The 13,892-nt window shown below is 36.3% G+C and overlaps 1 protein-coding gene across 11 annotated transcripts in view; it reads right to left on the bottom strand.

Annotated features, from left to right (window-relative positions):
• PIGN (phosphatidylinositol glycan anchor biosynthesis class N) overlaps positions 1 to 13,892 on the bottom strand; it is a 102,001-nt gene that overhangs the window by 75,171 nt on the left and 12,938 nt on the right. For 7 of the 11 annotated variants that reach the window (XM_086683150.1, XM_025931037.2, XM_086683154.1 and 4 more), the window contains 5 exons: positions 10,769 to 10,897; positions 9,732 to 9,984; positions 6,565 to 6,686; positions 5,950 to 6,048; positions 3,821 to 3,927 (listed from right to left, as the gene is read on the bottom strand). In XM_086683150.1, coding sequence (XP_086539276.1) covers positions 3,821 to 3,927; positions 5,950 to 6,048; positions 6,565 to 6,686; positions 9,732 to 9,952 — 549 coding nt within the window. In that variant the 5' untranslated portion in view covers positions 9,953 to 9,984; positions 10,769 to 10,897. Of the gene's footprint in view, positions 1 to 3,820; positions 3,928 to 5,949; positions 6,049 to 6,564; positions 6,687 to 9,479; positions 9,589 to 9,731; positions 9,985 to 10,768; positions 10,898 to 13,892 lie in introns of those variants that run through there. The other 4 variants (XM_086683151.1, XM_086683157.1, XM_086683153.1 and 1 more) reach the window with 4 other exon arrangements.

The raw sequence follows: 13,892 nt of genomic DNA on the forward strand, positions 1-13,892 counted from the left end.
CCTTCTAAGACAATGAATTAAACATCTACTTGCATACACATGAATATGTAAACAAGTTTCTGTGGGGAATACTTATAAACTACTTTCAATAAGTCAACAGGCTCTGCCAAGATACGTAATTGTCGTTCACATAACTCTCTCTTAGTAGATGGTAACTTTAACGAGGAAAATGTCATTGCCCGACAAAAGTCTGAAGTATTTTTTGAAATAATCCTTTATTATTACAAATACCAAAAAATACAAATGGTGCCATTCGAGAAACCTGCTATTCAAGAATAGAATAAAAAAAAAAAAAAAAAACCATAATATGTAACCTACTGCCATCCTCCTCAAAAGCATAAAACTGCCCCCTAGCTTTCATATACATTCTACTTAGCCCCTCAGAAGTTTTAAATTTAGATGGAAGTGGTGAGTTCTTCAAGAGAATGAAGTTAAATTCTAAAGATATCATTGAAAGCTGACAAAAACCAAAAAAAACAAAACAACAACAACAAAAACTAGCAACTTTAGTTGAGGTACGTTTATAATTTGTTCCATGATTGGTAAAAAAAAAAAAATATTCAGCCACGTAAGAAGTGCTATTCATTCACATATGGACACAAGATATGAGATGCTATGAAATTCTATTCTTGCGGAGCTCAACCTGTTAGATTCCTACTGGCTTTTTAAAAGTTGGTCTCTTGGACCTAAGAGGTTTTGAAATATACCCCTGGCTACTTTCCCCTTCATATCTAGTATACTCAGGACCATCAGCCCCCGCTTTTTCTCCTCCCCTTGCAAAGGCACTCATTCATTTCTGCACTCCACAAATATTTGTTATGCATCAAGGGAGACTGCTAGATGACTACCTCAACACGCATTCTCCCTTTCTGAGTAAAAACCTGTGATTTCGTGAAACATGGCAACGCTCCAACCTTAAAACCCAATTTCCCATCCTCTCTCACAGCTAGATGTGCCTTAGCGGTTATGGCCAACAAGATATAAGTCAAATATTTCAGTCAAAAGACTATAAGGACCCTAAGGCTCTTTGAAATAAATATAATCAGGAAAGAAGGTCCTTTCCAATTCCTTGCACTGTTGACCTAAAACATTGAAGTAATGGCTGCAACTCCAGCATCTCTTGGATCATGAAAAAACTTGGAAGATAAAACGCATGCTCCGAGGATAGAGGAGAAATTCAAGACTGAGCCTTAATGACACCGTGGAGCCATCATGGCAATCCTGGACCGCACCAATCCTGGGCTGCCTACTGCTGGCATTAACTTTATGGAGATAAAAGTAAACTTTTAAGCCATATTTCTTCCCTATTATACAGAACTGAACCTAATCTAAACTAATACTTGTATCTATGTACCAGACAATTCCTTGATAGGAATTTAGAGATAACAATGGGAAAAGTCAGTGTCTCTGCCGGTAAGATGTAAATAGGATGGAAGGGGGATCAACTGTGGTATAGCATAAAGAAGCACTTAAGACAGTGGTATTAAGGGAATATGGAAGAGAGTTATCTAAGTCTAACTGGAAGTGAGGTGCAGCAAAGGAAAGCCATGCTGAAGGCCTATATGAGGAGATGATGTACAACGTGAGTTTTGAAAAGCAAAGAGATTCAACATGTATGAACCTCAAGGGCATTATGCCAAGTGAAACGAGCCATTCACAAAGGACAAATACGGTATGATTCCAGTTATATGAGGTAGCTAGATTAAACAAATACATAGAAACAGAGTGTAGAATGGTAGTTGCCAGAGGCTGGGAGAAAGAGGAAATGGGGAGTTGTTCAAGGAGCACAGAGTTTTGGTTTTGCAAGATGAAAAAGTTCTGGAGACTGGATACACAACAATGTGAATGTACTTAACGCTACTGAACCTGTATACTTAAAAATGGTGAAGATGGCAAATTTTATGTTATATGTATTCTACCACAGTTAAAAAAAAAAAAAAAGTGAGTAGACACTCCCATGGATTTGTTTTGTTGGATTAAACATGAGTCTTTAGGCAGGTCCCAAGTCCAGATTCCCTCTCTAGCCTTATCTCAGACGTTGCTCCCAGTCAGTATTCCTGCCACACTCAACTCCTTCCTTCAGTTCCTCAAATCTATTATGCTGGCTCTTCCCTCAGGGCCCACGATTTATATAATGCTGTTGGCTTGAAATAGGCTTCCACACTGCAATCCAGCTCCATTTCTTTGTTTCCTACGCTTCTTCAGGGATCATCTCAAAACTCTCAGGAAAGCCTTCCCCTAACTGTCTGAATCACAATTTTCTAAAGATACATTCTTTAAATATATCATATTACTTCCCACTGCTGATGATTTCATGTTTACTATTATTATTATACATATGTACCATATTTTATAAAGTCATGGGCAAATCTTTTTTTCTAATCACTATCATATCACCAACACTAGCAGTGTTGAAATAAAAGGAAGAAAGGCATAAAATCAGGCCAGCCACAAACTATATCTTCCCACCCACAAGGAATCAAATCCATGATTCCAGAGCATTTTTAGCTACGTATATGAAATTAGAAGCCAAGTGCCTTTCAGCATATGCTGATATAAGTAGATTCTCTTACAAAGCAATAATTAGAAAAATAATTTGCTAATTACTTTCTGAAAGAGATATTATTTAACCTGAAAGTTTTCCCTGTTGACAAAAGCATATGTTAAAAGAAAACAGAAAATTTCAAGAAGATCCTGATGAAAGAAATAGGGTTTATCAAAGCATGCACTGAATACTTAATTCATGCTAAGTAAATACAAAGAAAAATGCCGGCATATACTGAGGAACACATTTACAAACTAACAAAAATGGCCACATTGTGAAGAAGTCCACAATGTCAGTCCGAAAGATAGTACCAGTAAAGCAAGAATCATTAAAGGTCAAGCAATGAATGCTTCTTACAACAGATAAATTATAAGTTGTAATTTGTAAATGAGAAACAATGGACAGGAAGAAAAGAGAGCCAATGTCCACAATTAAGATTTTCACACAATTTTTAAAAATGTAAATTCTATTGGGTAGCTGGTGAAACTATGATAATTGCCACTATCAAATAGTCCAAACAACTTTACTTCTTAGCAACTCATGGAAAGTTTATTAGGACTGATTTGCTAATTTATGTTTGCTTACCTTTCTGGAAAGTACAATTTTTTAAAAATCATCTTATTACAAATATATCAATTTGAACAGCATTTTCAAAAGCATTTTTCATACATCTCACATGGTCCCTCTACTGTTGGAGACTATCGTATGGTCAAAGGAAGATCAAGATTTACCTAGGATTATTCAGCAAACTGGGAATGAAACACAGGTTCCCTGAATTTCCAATCTATGGCTCATTTTACGGTCAGAAACATGGAATTTTAAAAAGTTATCTTTTCACATTATTAACTTTTTTAAATTTTCATTAACTAGGGGTGGCTGGGTGGCTCAGTTGGTTGACTGTCCGACTTTAGCTTAGGTCACGATCTCGCAGTTCGTGAGTTCGAGCCCCGCGTCGGGCTCTGTGCTAACAGCTCAGAGCCTGGAGCCTGCTTTGGATTCTGTCTCCCTCTCTCTCTGCCCCTTCCCTGCTCATGCTCTGTCTCTCAAAAATAAATAAACGTTAAAAAGAAAAAATTTTTAAAAATTTTTCATTAACTGGTTATTACAGAATGTGCAGTTTCTTAGAATCCAGTCTTTCTAAAATAGTATGCTACAAATACAGAACTTTCAAGTTCATGCAAGTAGGAAAAAATTAAGATGCATTTACTAACAAATCTCTCTAGTACTTTGGGTACAACTATGTGTGCTGAAGATTATCAACTCAATAGCACGCACCTTAACTTTATCAAAAACCCAAGTATCCAGTTTTGTTACATCACGGGCACCAAAATCTTCACTGTCAGCGTCATAGGTATATGTAAAAACATGGTCTCCATAAGCACCTAAGGAGGAAATTTGGGGAAAAATATTTTCAACAATTTTTTAAGCCTTCATCAAATATGAAACAGTCATTTAAAGATTCCTGTGAGTAACCAGAATTTTTCACAAAGCATTGTGTATTATGACAGGGAAGAGAAAGATAGGAGGAATAATTAACATTTATTTTATGTGCCTCAGACCATGATTTGTACTTTAACACATGCTATTGTTTTTTGTTCTCACAATAACATTCTAATTTACAGATACACTACATGTAAGTTAATTAACATGGGTCACAATGCTGATACACAACAGCACAAAAATAAACACCAAAATCTGACTCCCTGTACAGATTAGCCTATTCAAAAAATTTGTGTGTCTTCAGATCTACAATTTAGAATAGATGAAGTCATTTGGTTTCCAACACTTCCTAAAGCAAGAAGAAAATTCAAACATTTCTCTTATTCATAGAATACGTGTATTTTTCTAAATATAAGAGAATAAGTATTGTCTATTGCTACATTCTCTGAAGGAGTCAACAAACATTAATCTTACACATTTGCAAGATTTTATTAAGAATCTAATCAACTTAGTGAATTTCTGAGATAGACTCTTATAGGTCACAAGGAAGAGATCTAACAAAGGAATAATCTCTTATAATAGCAATTCAGTTCCAAAGATACTACCACTGCCCAGCTATTCCACTTCCCACATCCTATGGAAAGATCTCAGTGGCTTTGTTGGTTACCATTACCACAAGAAATGGAACATTTCTATTAGATTGTTTTTGATTCAGGCGTTGTTCCTGTCCTATCAACTACAGCCGAAAGTAAGAAGGTAAACTTAGTGAGTCCTAGACACTTAATCCATCCTCACCACTGCCAATCCCCCCAAAAGCTAAACTGCTTTCCAAAGAAGGAAGTGTATATAAATGGCAAGCAGTCTGGGGTTTTTTGGCTTGCCCTACATAAGGATGTTCTATGAATATAATATGTAAAATTCTGAATGTATATCTTGCTTTCAGGACATACAATAATACTCAACAATTCCAATTACTAAGATTACACTTATGGCTAAACATAAGGTTATAAAACCTTTTCATTAGGTGAAATGACCAATCATTCTAGTCTCACTAAAAAGCATTTAAAAGGGGTCCCTGGGTGGCTCAGACAGTTAGGCATCTGACTTCGGCTCAGGTCATGATCTCGCAACTTGAGAGTTCGAGCCCCGCATCAGGCTCTGTGCTGACAGCTCAGAGCCTGGAGCCTGCTTCAGATTCTGTGTTTCCTCCCTCTCTCTCAGTCCCTCCCCCACTCATGCCTTGTCCTTCTCTCTCTCTCTCTCTCTCTCTCAAGAATAAACATTGAAAAAATTAAAACTAACTGAATAAAAAATACAAAGCATTTAATGACACAAAATTCAAATGGAATCCAATTGATTTTTAGAAAATAATATATAAATGAATTTTCTAATCAATGCACAGAAACACACAGAACAAATCCAAATGGCATGATCTTGAATATGTGATAGAAATTGTAAGTTACAGCATTTAAATCTTTCTGTGAATATCAACAAACTTCTTATAATTTATCAAAACAAAATGAACCAGACATCAACATCATCGTCATAATGAAGAATTACATGATAAGCACGTTGCTGTCTCACGAGAATTATCCAATTTAATCCTAAAAACAAACCTATGAGATATAGATTATTATTATCACATTTTTAAAAAGGCAAATTGAAGGTCAGGGAAGTTATCTAACTTTCCCAAGATTATAAAGCTGTTAAATGTTAGAGCCATACAGCACTTCATTGAATCCAAAAACTAACAAGTATATGATGTGCCAATATTTCAAGTACAACTAAAAGAAAGAATCAAATGGACATGTCCATCCATTGTAATACACATCCCTATGTCAGAGATGTTAAACATTAAAAACAAGTAACTCAAAAATCAATAAAATACAGTAAGTAATATATAAAAATTACCATACTGATTTATTACCTATACCATGTGAGGGAATATAATCAATGACTCTTACCTTTGGCAAACATAGTCAAGATATCAGGGCTTCCCCAGCTCCATGTGTACTTGCTCTCATTAATAAGAGAATCAAATTCCACAGGATTTTCCTTCCACCCTTCAGGTCATTGAGAGAAGAAGCCAATAATGAAAACAGTAACATATACCTGGTGAAGTATTAGTATAACCCCTAACGTGGTATTCTTCAACTAATAACAATGAGGATTAATTGCAGAACAAATGCAAAACTGGTAGGAGATTTTGTTACACGTATTATACCCTAAACTATTTTAAGATTTTATTTTTAAGTAATCTCATATACCATAATTTTCTTTGAAAGTTTACAATAGATAATTTCCTTCTTACTAAAATACAGAATTTCTTTTTAAGTTTTGAGATCTAACATCTAGGAAAACCATGGATCCATCCAATCAGAGATTGTTTTAGGAGCACAGGACGACAAAAACAAAGCTTAATTCTTGAATCAACACCAGTGTGTGTTTATGAGTAAGGCATGCTAAAATACTTGCCAAAAGTAGGACAAAACACACATCACTTTGTGTCATGATTCAGTGTTAAGCAGTATTTATGCAACAAATTTTTCATATACTAAAGTCATCCATACAGACAATACCTTTGGCAACTGCACTGACATCTTCATAAAACCCAGCGATCAGGGCCACATGACCTGGCCGAGACTCAGTTGGCACACGGGTATGAGATAACCCCCAGCTGCCTTCATGCATTATGATATTCCTAAAAGATATTATTGATCAATAGTTAACACAGACTATGATTAAGTCCTGTTAGAGCTTTAGAAAAATAAGATTATTCCAGAAGGAATCAAAATCAAAACGCGAGTCAAAATTTAAGAAGGAAAGGAATCTTTATGGGGCACCTGGGTGGCTCAGTCGGTTAAGCGTCCGACTTCAGCTCAGGTCATGAGCTCACAGTTTGTGAGTTCTGATCCCAGAACTAACCCTCTGACTAGCTGGATTCAGCACTGTAAGTAAGCCAAAGTGAGACAAAGAACCATCTTACCACTACACATGTGTATGAAGCCATAAAGTATTCAGATGGCTTGTTACCCAAGAAATAAATGACACATACAATATTCCATCAAAGTGAGATTTCATTAGGTGTGATATATATGGTATTACGGTCATGCAGGAGAAAGTCCTTCTTAGGTGATACACGCTGAAGCGTTTGGTGGTAAGTGTATGAGATCTTGCTTTCAAATTATGCAGGAAAAAATAATTAAAAATTTAAGCACGCGTGTGTGTAAATGTGCGGGTATATTGAGAAGGAAATGTAAATATGAAAATAATTAAAAACTGTTAAACCTACAATAAGGGTATACAGATGTTCATCATTATAATCCTTTCCATTTCTCTGTGCTGAAAAATTCTCAAAATAAAAAAGTGAAGGTAGGAGAAATGACTAGACTCCTAATTAGGAGTTAAATTACATCCCTAAATTTGAGATTAAAACAGGCATAAGTTTTCTTTTGCTAAAAGGTGGTGTCAATATTCTTTAAGTTACAATATATATATATATTCTTTAAGTTGTATCTCAGAGAAAGCAAACCACCAGCAACACCATTGCAGGTGACGGACCAGCAGAGCAACCTGCTATACAAGACCGACTGCACTGGTAACGGTTTTCAAAATGAACGCCTGACACCCAAAATAATAACTACTAGGACTGGTTTAGATACTCTTTTTTTTCTTAATGTTTATTCATTTTTGAGAGAGAGACAAAGCACGAGCAGGAGAGAAGCAGAGAGAGAGGAGACACAGAATCTGAAGCAGGCTCCAGGCTCCGAGCTGTCAGCACAGAGCCTGATGCAGGGCTCAAGCCCACAAACCCAGAGATCATGACCGGAGTGAAGCTGGACGCTTAATGGACTAAGCCACCCAGGCGGCCCTGGTTTAGATATTCTTAAATACGACTTACTTCATACTAAAACCAATTTCGGTTAAATGCATGCATAATAAATAAAAAGTCTAAAAACTACTGAACCACTTATTAAGGGAGAAATATTTTTTAACTTCTTCAGTTATTTAATGAAAACTGAACTTTAACACAAAGAGGTAGGTATAAAGAAATTTGGATCCCTCTGTTCAAAAACATTTTCATCAGTTCATGGGGCGCCTGGGTGGCTCAGTCAGGTAAGCGTCCAACTTCAGCTCAGGTCACGATCTCACGGTTTGTGAGCTCGAGCCCCACATCAGGCTCTGTGCTGATAGCCTGGACTGCTTCGGATTCTGTGTCTCCCTCTCTCTCTGCCCCTCCCCTGCTCATGCTCTGTCTCTCAAAAATAAGTAAAAGTTAAAAAAATTTTTTTTGGTCAGTTATTTTTTAAAAGACAAAGGGAGGAATGAATAAAACCTTTCACAAACAGGTTTAAAAGAAACTAGAAGATTACTGAAATTGGAAACACACAATGGCTTACAACACAAGGCACATCAACCATGCACGCCCTTGGCCTGCCACCCACCACCCCAATGAGAAACAAGTGCTACCAGCAAAGCTCGCCTTTTCCTTCAGAACCAGCATATTTTTATCCTATTAATTTGCAATGAACTATATTTCTCTTTCTTTGACAACTAGGAAATTCATCAAAATATATCACCCAAATTTTTAATTATTTGTAGAAATTCACGTGACATATTTTTGTGAACCGAACTTAACTCTGGTTTCATTTTCTTTTCTTACTCATCTTTTCCCACTGCCCTGAGTTGCTCACTTATTTACTTTGATCCTTTAGTATATTATACATTTCTCTAAGCCACCATTAATTTATTTCAGGAAATTAACAGGAATCCAAGGTCCTTCATTCTTCTAGCAGTGAACAAACACTTATTAATCGCCTACTATGTGCTAAGAACTGGAAATAAAGTGGTATGCAAAACAAACGTCCAGGCTTCATGGACCCTGTACATGCTAAGTACTATAAAGAAAACTAAAAAACACAGGAAACAGGGGCACCTGAGTGGCTCAGTCATTTAAGCGGCAGACTCTCAATTTTAGCTCAGGTCATGATCTCACGGTTCGTGAGACTGAGCCCCACTTCTGACTCCATGCTGACAGGGAGCAGAGCCTGCTTCTGACTCTCTCTCTCCCTCTCTCTCTGCCCCTCCCCTTCTCACACTCATTCTGTCTAAAAATAAAGAGACATACATACATACATACATACATAAATCACAGTAAAGAGATAAAAGTAATGATGGCAGGTGAGAATGGGGAAGATGGAATAATATTTTAGATAAATATCCACTTGAATCTGAGTTTCACTCTCTCTACAACAGCATTAGAAGGGCTTTTGAGGGGCTGGCCACTAATCAGAAAAATAATAATTATTTGTAGGAGTCCTATAAGTTTAAAAACTTAAATATTTCTTTTCAAAGCCACTTCATAGAATCTAAAGTCACATTTAACAGTGACATAGACGTGGAAGGGCTTTCTATATTTTATAGGTGTATTCTGAGTTGAACTCTGTATTTTCTAGTTAAACACCATCATAATTAGCAATTCATTAGTACTTACGCTTGTCATTATTTTAGAAATGTAACCAGCTTGTTTTATAAGTATAAGATAAGCCAGGTTTGGAAAATTAGGACAAGTTGGGCCAAGCAGCTAAGGTCACACATAACTCCTGGGAAGAAAGAAACCTGTTAATCCACAGACAAAGGCAGATATATATGTGCCCTACTGTCTTTCTCATCATCACTTCTATGTCCACCATGAGATCAAATAATCTCAGGATAACATTTTCTTTGTATCAGTTAACATGCTTACCTAATAAATGGTGCTCTCGAATTTCCATTTTCATCTAATTCATAAAGCGTATCTGCCCGCAGGCCATCCGCAACAAACAGTACTAATCTTTTTGCCGGAGGAGGCAATGGTGTAAACTGAGGAGTCATTCCATGAACCAAAGGAGAGGTAAAATAAATATCGAAGATGGAGCCGAAGAACACAAAATGTACGAACAATCCCAAAATAAAGAAGAGCAGCATATCCAGTGTGACCAACTAGTCTTCGAGGAAAACTGAGAGAGGGGACAAGATTAAATCTGGGTAAACCTTAATGCAATTGTACATATTTTTAAATATTTTGATGACTGCATGTAGAAGTGAACATATATCGTAAAATATCACATAATTTACAACTTCACTTTCATTTATGGTGGTAACAATGAACATTATTTAATAATGAGATAATACTGAAATAAAATATGTGATAAAATACACTCGCACAAAGAGAAAGTTCAAGTATGATACACAATTAGCGCCACTAAACTATTTATATAGAATAAATGTAAGTGCATGCGAAGTTCAAAAAAACTAACACAGGATTAAAAAACAAAGAATTAAATGAGTGTTAAAATGAATCAGGGTTCAGTCAAATCAAATCCTGTATAAAACAGAAAATCATGCATGGTGCTGTTGGCTGCTCATATGACCCCACCACTGATATTCTTGGAATTTAACATTACTTAAATGTTTGCAGATTTCTTTTGACTTTTGGTTATCAGCTCAGGACACTTGTAGGTTCTCCTGATAATCACCAAGTTGAGCAGGTAACATGCATTTTTGTCTATTTAGCTGAATTATAGGAAGGAAAAAGTAGTTAAACTCCATGCGTTTCAGAAAATGTATACTCATTAAGGGAACACTTTCAGTTCCCTGAACCAATATAAAAAAAGCAAAGGCTATATTCATTTATTCAATGAAAATGTTTGTGCATATATTCTGTGCATAACTGTGTGTGGGGTACAACTGAGAACACCAAGAAGACATAGTCACATATCTGATAAGCTTACAAATACTTACAGAAAGAAAAGTAAGCAATATGAAATATTTAAATAATACTGTAAGACAGTATGCCATTAACTGCCAAGATCAAGTCCATGGGAGTGTTTTCCAAGTCAGTCTATAATTTACTTTTGTTGGTCAATCTCCCTGCAGATTAAAAACAACAACAAAGTACTCTTAACTTGTCTTTCTTGTAATATAACTACATCAGTTACATACAGTGACCCTTGGCTGAAAAACACCAAAGATGAAGTCGTTTTAATTATAGACACGTCTTATTCTTCCTGGCCTAAAGAATTACATCATGGAAGGTGGCAAAATACCTTGTAAAAACCCTAAAACATTGGGGGGGGGGGGGTGGGGAACCCTTATCAAGGTCAAGCAGATCATAAAAAGAATATGAAATACAGTAAACAGCCAAATTATGGGCCACTATTTTCCTAAGAGAATTAAGAGTCAAATAAGTATTAAAGACATTCCACAAAGTATAAAAAGTCCCTTAGTGAGAAGATGCAAGACCCTCAGAATAAATATTCTGCTTTTTCTAATATATATGAACTTCAACTACACAGCAAGCACCATCTTAACAATGGTATTCTGAACATAAAAATAAAACAATCACTGTGATACATTTGGAAAATGCAGAAAAATCACCTATGATTCTACCACCTAAAGAAAAGTCAGTTACATTTCTTATAGTTTTTATCCATTCTACATTTTTATAAAGGCTCACAATTTTATATATTTTTATATACCTTTTCCCCTTTATTATACATTAAGATTTCTTTATTACTTAAAAAAAATCCTCTTGGTACATACCATTTACCATTACCATGCTCTATTCTTTTTTTTTTTTTTAATATATGAGATTTATTGTCAAATTGGTTTCCATACAACACCCAGCGCTCATCCCAAAAGATGCCCTCTTCAATACCCATCACCCACCCTCCCCTCCCTCCCACCCCCTATTACCATGCTCTATTCTATGGGTACACTGAAATTTTCCTGATCACCCCCATGCTGTTAAATATCGAAGTGTTTTTTTTCTATTTTTTCACTATTAAAAGTGTCAACATGATTTGTACTTTTTATATTAACTTTTAGACATTTCACGTGTTTAACATACTGTGTATAAATGCAATACTGGGTCAAAGGCTATGAGCCCCTTTAAGGCTTTTGATACACTGTATCCAGAGGCACTTTTTTTTAGCTAAATACTGATTCTCCTAATGACAAACTAATGTAACACATGCAATATAGATTTCTCTTGTTTATCTCACAAGCCCTCCTAAAGAAAAAGCTATCCCTTCAAATAGACGCAGTATAATTTGATGAATTGAAAAGGAGACGTTGAGAACAATACTCTCAGTGACAAGATTTCAAATAGAGAAATTGTTATTAATAACAGTGTTTCAAGAAAGGAAGGTATGGTCAACTGTGTCAGATAAAGACTGGAGTAAGAGTAGGGCTGCACAGTGACTTGGTGGCTGAAGGGTGTCGTTAACCTCACTGAAGAATTGCAACAGAGTACTAAGGGCTGAGCCCTATTAAAGTGCTTGTTTGGAAAGTGAACAGGAGGTAAGGAAGGGAAAGACAGTGGAATGAATGCAGCTTTTTGGGAGAGCGTTAACTCTGAAGAAGAAAAATGAAAATTGACATAGGGCCACTAGATGGTTTTCTTCTCCTAGAAATAAATTTGGGTGCTGAGGAATGATTCTGAATGCAGAAAGAGATGAAAGCTGGGGAAACTGCAGGACTTACAAACCCTTGTGAAAGCCAGAAAAGATGGGACGGAGAGCACAAGTGGAGGAGACGACCTACTCCTGGTTAGCCTGGGACCTTCCTGCTTTTGGCCTTGAAGGTCTTGCAGCGCCGGGGAAACCTCTCAAGTCCACACAATCTATCTTGGGCTCTTCGGTTGACTCCTCCCACAGCAGCCTGCCTCTCAAATTTCTCACATCTTCTCAACTGTCACCTCCTCAAGGTTTCTCTGACCACCAGAAGTAGACCCCTCCCCTTCATTTTCCTTGATTTAAATAATCACACATTCTGGGGCACCTGGGTGGCTCAGTAGGTTGAGCACCCAACTTTGGTTCAGGTCATGATCTCACAGTTTGTGAGTTCAAACCCCGCATCGGGCTCTGTGCTGACAGCTGAGCCTGGAGCCTGCTTCAGATTCTGTCTCCCCCTCTTTCCGCCCTTCCCCTCTTGCACTCTCTGTCTCTCACTCTCTAAAATAAATACACATTAAATAAATAAATAAATAAATAAATAAATAAATAAATAATCATATATTCTGTATTTATAATAAAAATATAATATCTAGCAGCCCATTTTTCAATGCTAACAAGGAATTCTGCTATAATTCTTTCAGATCCAAAAAACTATCTACTAATGGATGTTTTTAATTTTCTTAAACATATGTCATTAAATTAAAATTACCCCTGTTTTTCTTTTTGAGTGTAAGGGCTCTCTGTCATACCTTCCACTTATTTAAACGTTAATTATTTTAAGATCAACAGTCTTACTAATTTTTTTCTGAAGCATTCTAAATTTTCTGAAGCACCTACTTTTTAATTTTTCAATCAATTTTATTAAAGTATAATTTATATATAAAAATGGACCCATTTTAAGTTTTATGTTTTGGCAAGTATGTACTCACATAAATAAACAGAATCGAGATCTAGAATAGTTTTCTCTTTCTAAGAAGTTCCCCCATGTCCCTCTGCAGACAATCCCTGCTCTATAGTCCTGACCATAAGCAATCACTAATCCGTCTTCTGTGATTCACGATTAATGTTGAGAGGCGCCTGGGTGGCTCAGTTGGTTATGCGTCCGACTTCGGTTCAGGTCATGATCTTGCGGTTTGTGGATTTGAGCAACGCATCAGGCTCTGTGCTTGACAGCTCAGAGCCTGGGGCCCGCTTCAGATTCTGTGTCTCCCTCTTTCTCTGCCCCTCCCCTGTTCATGCTCTGTCTCTCTCTCAAAAATAAATAATAAACATTAAAAAAAAAAATTCAAGCAAAATGTTCAAGCATTAATGTTGAATGTTCTAGATCATCACTGAGATGGAATCATAATACATAGTTTATTATATCTATTTTCATTTAGCATGTTTTTGAGATTCATGCAGGTGATTTA

This window comes from Puma concolor, chromosome D3 (genome assembly GCF_028749965.1).
Source record: "Puma concolor isolate L17-30 chromosome D3, mPumCon1.1.hap2, whole genome shotgun sequence".
In the NCBI taxonomy this organism is placed as follows: domain Eukaryota; kingdom Metazoa; phylum Chordata; class Mammalia; order Carnivora; family Felidae; genus Puma; species Puma concolor.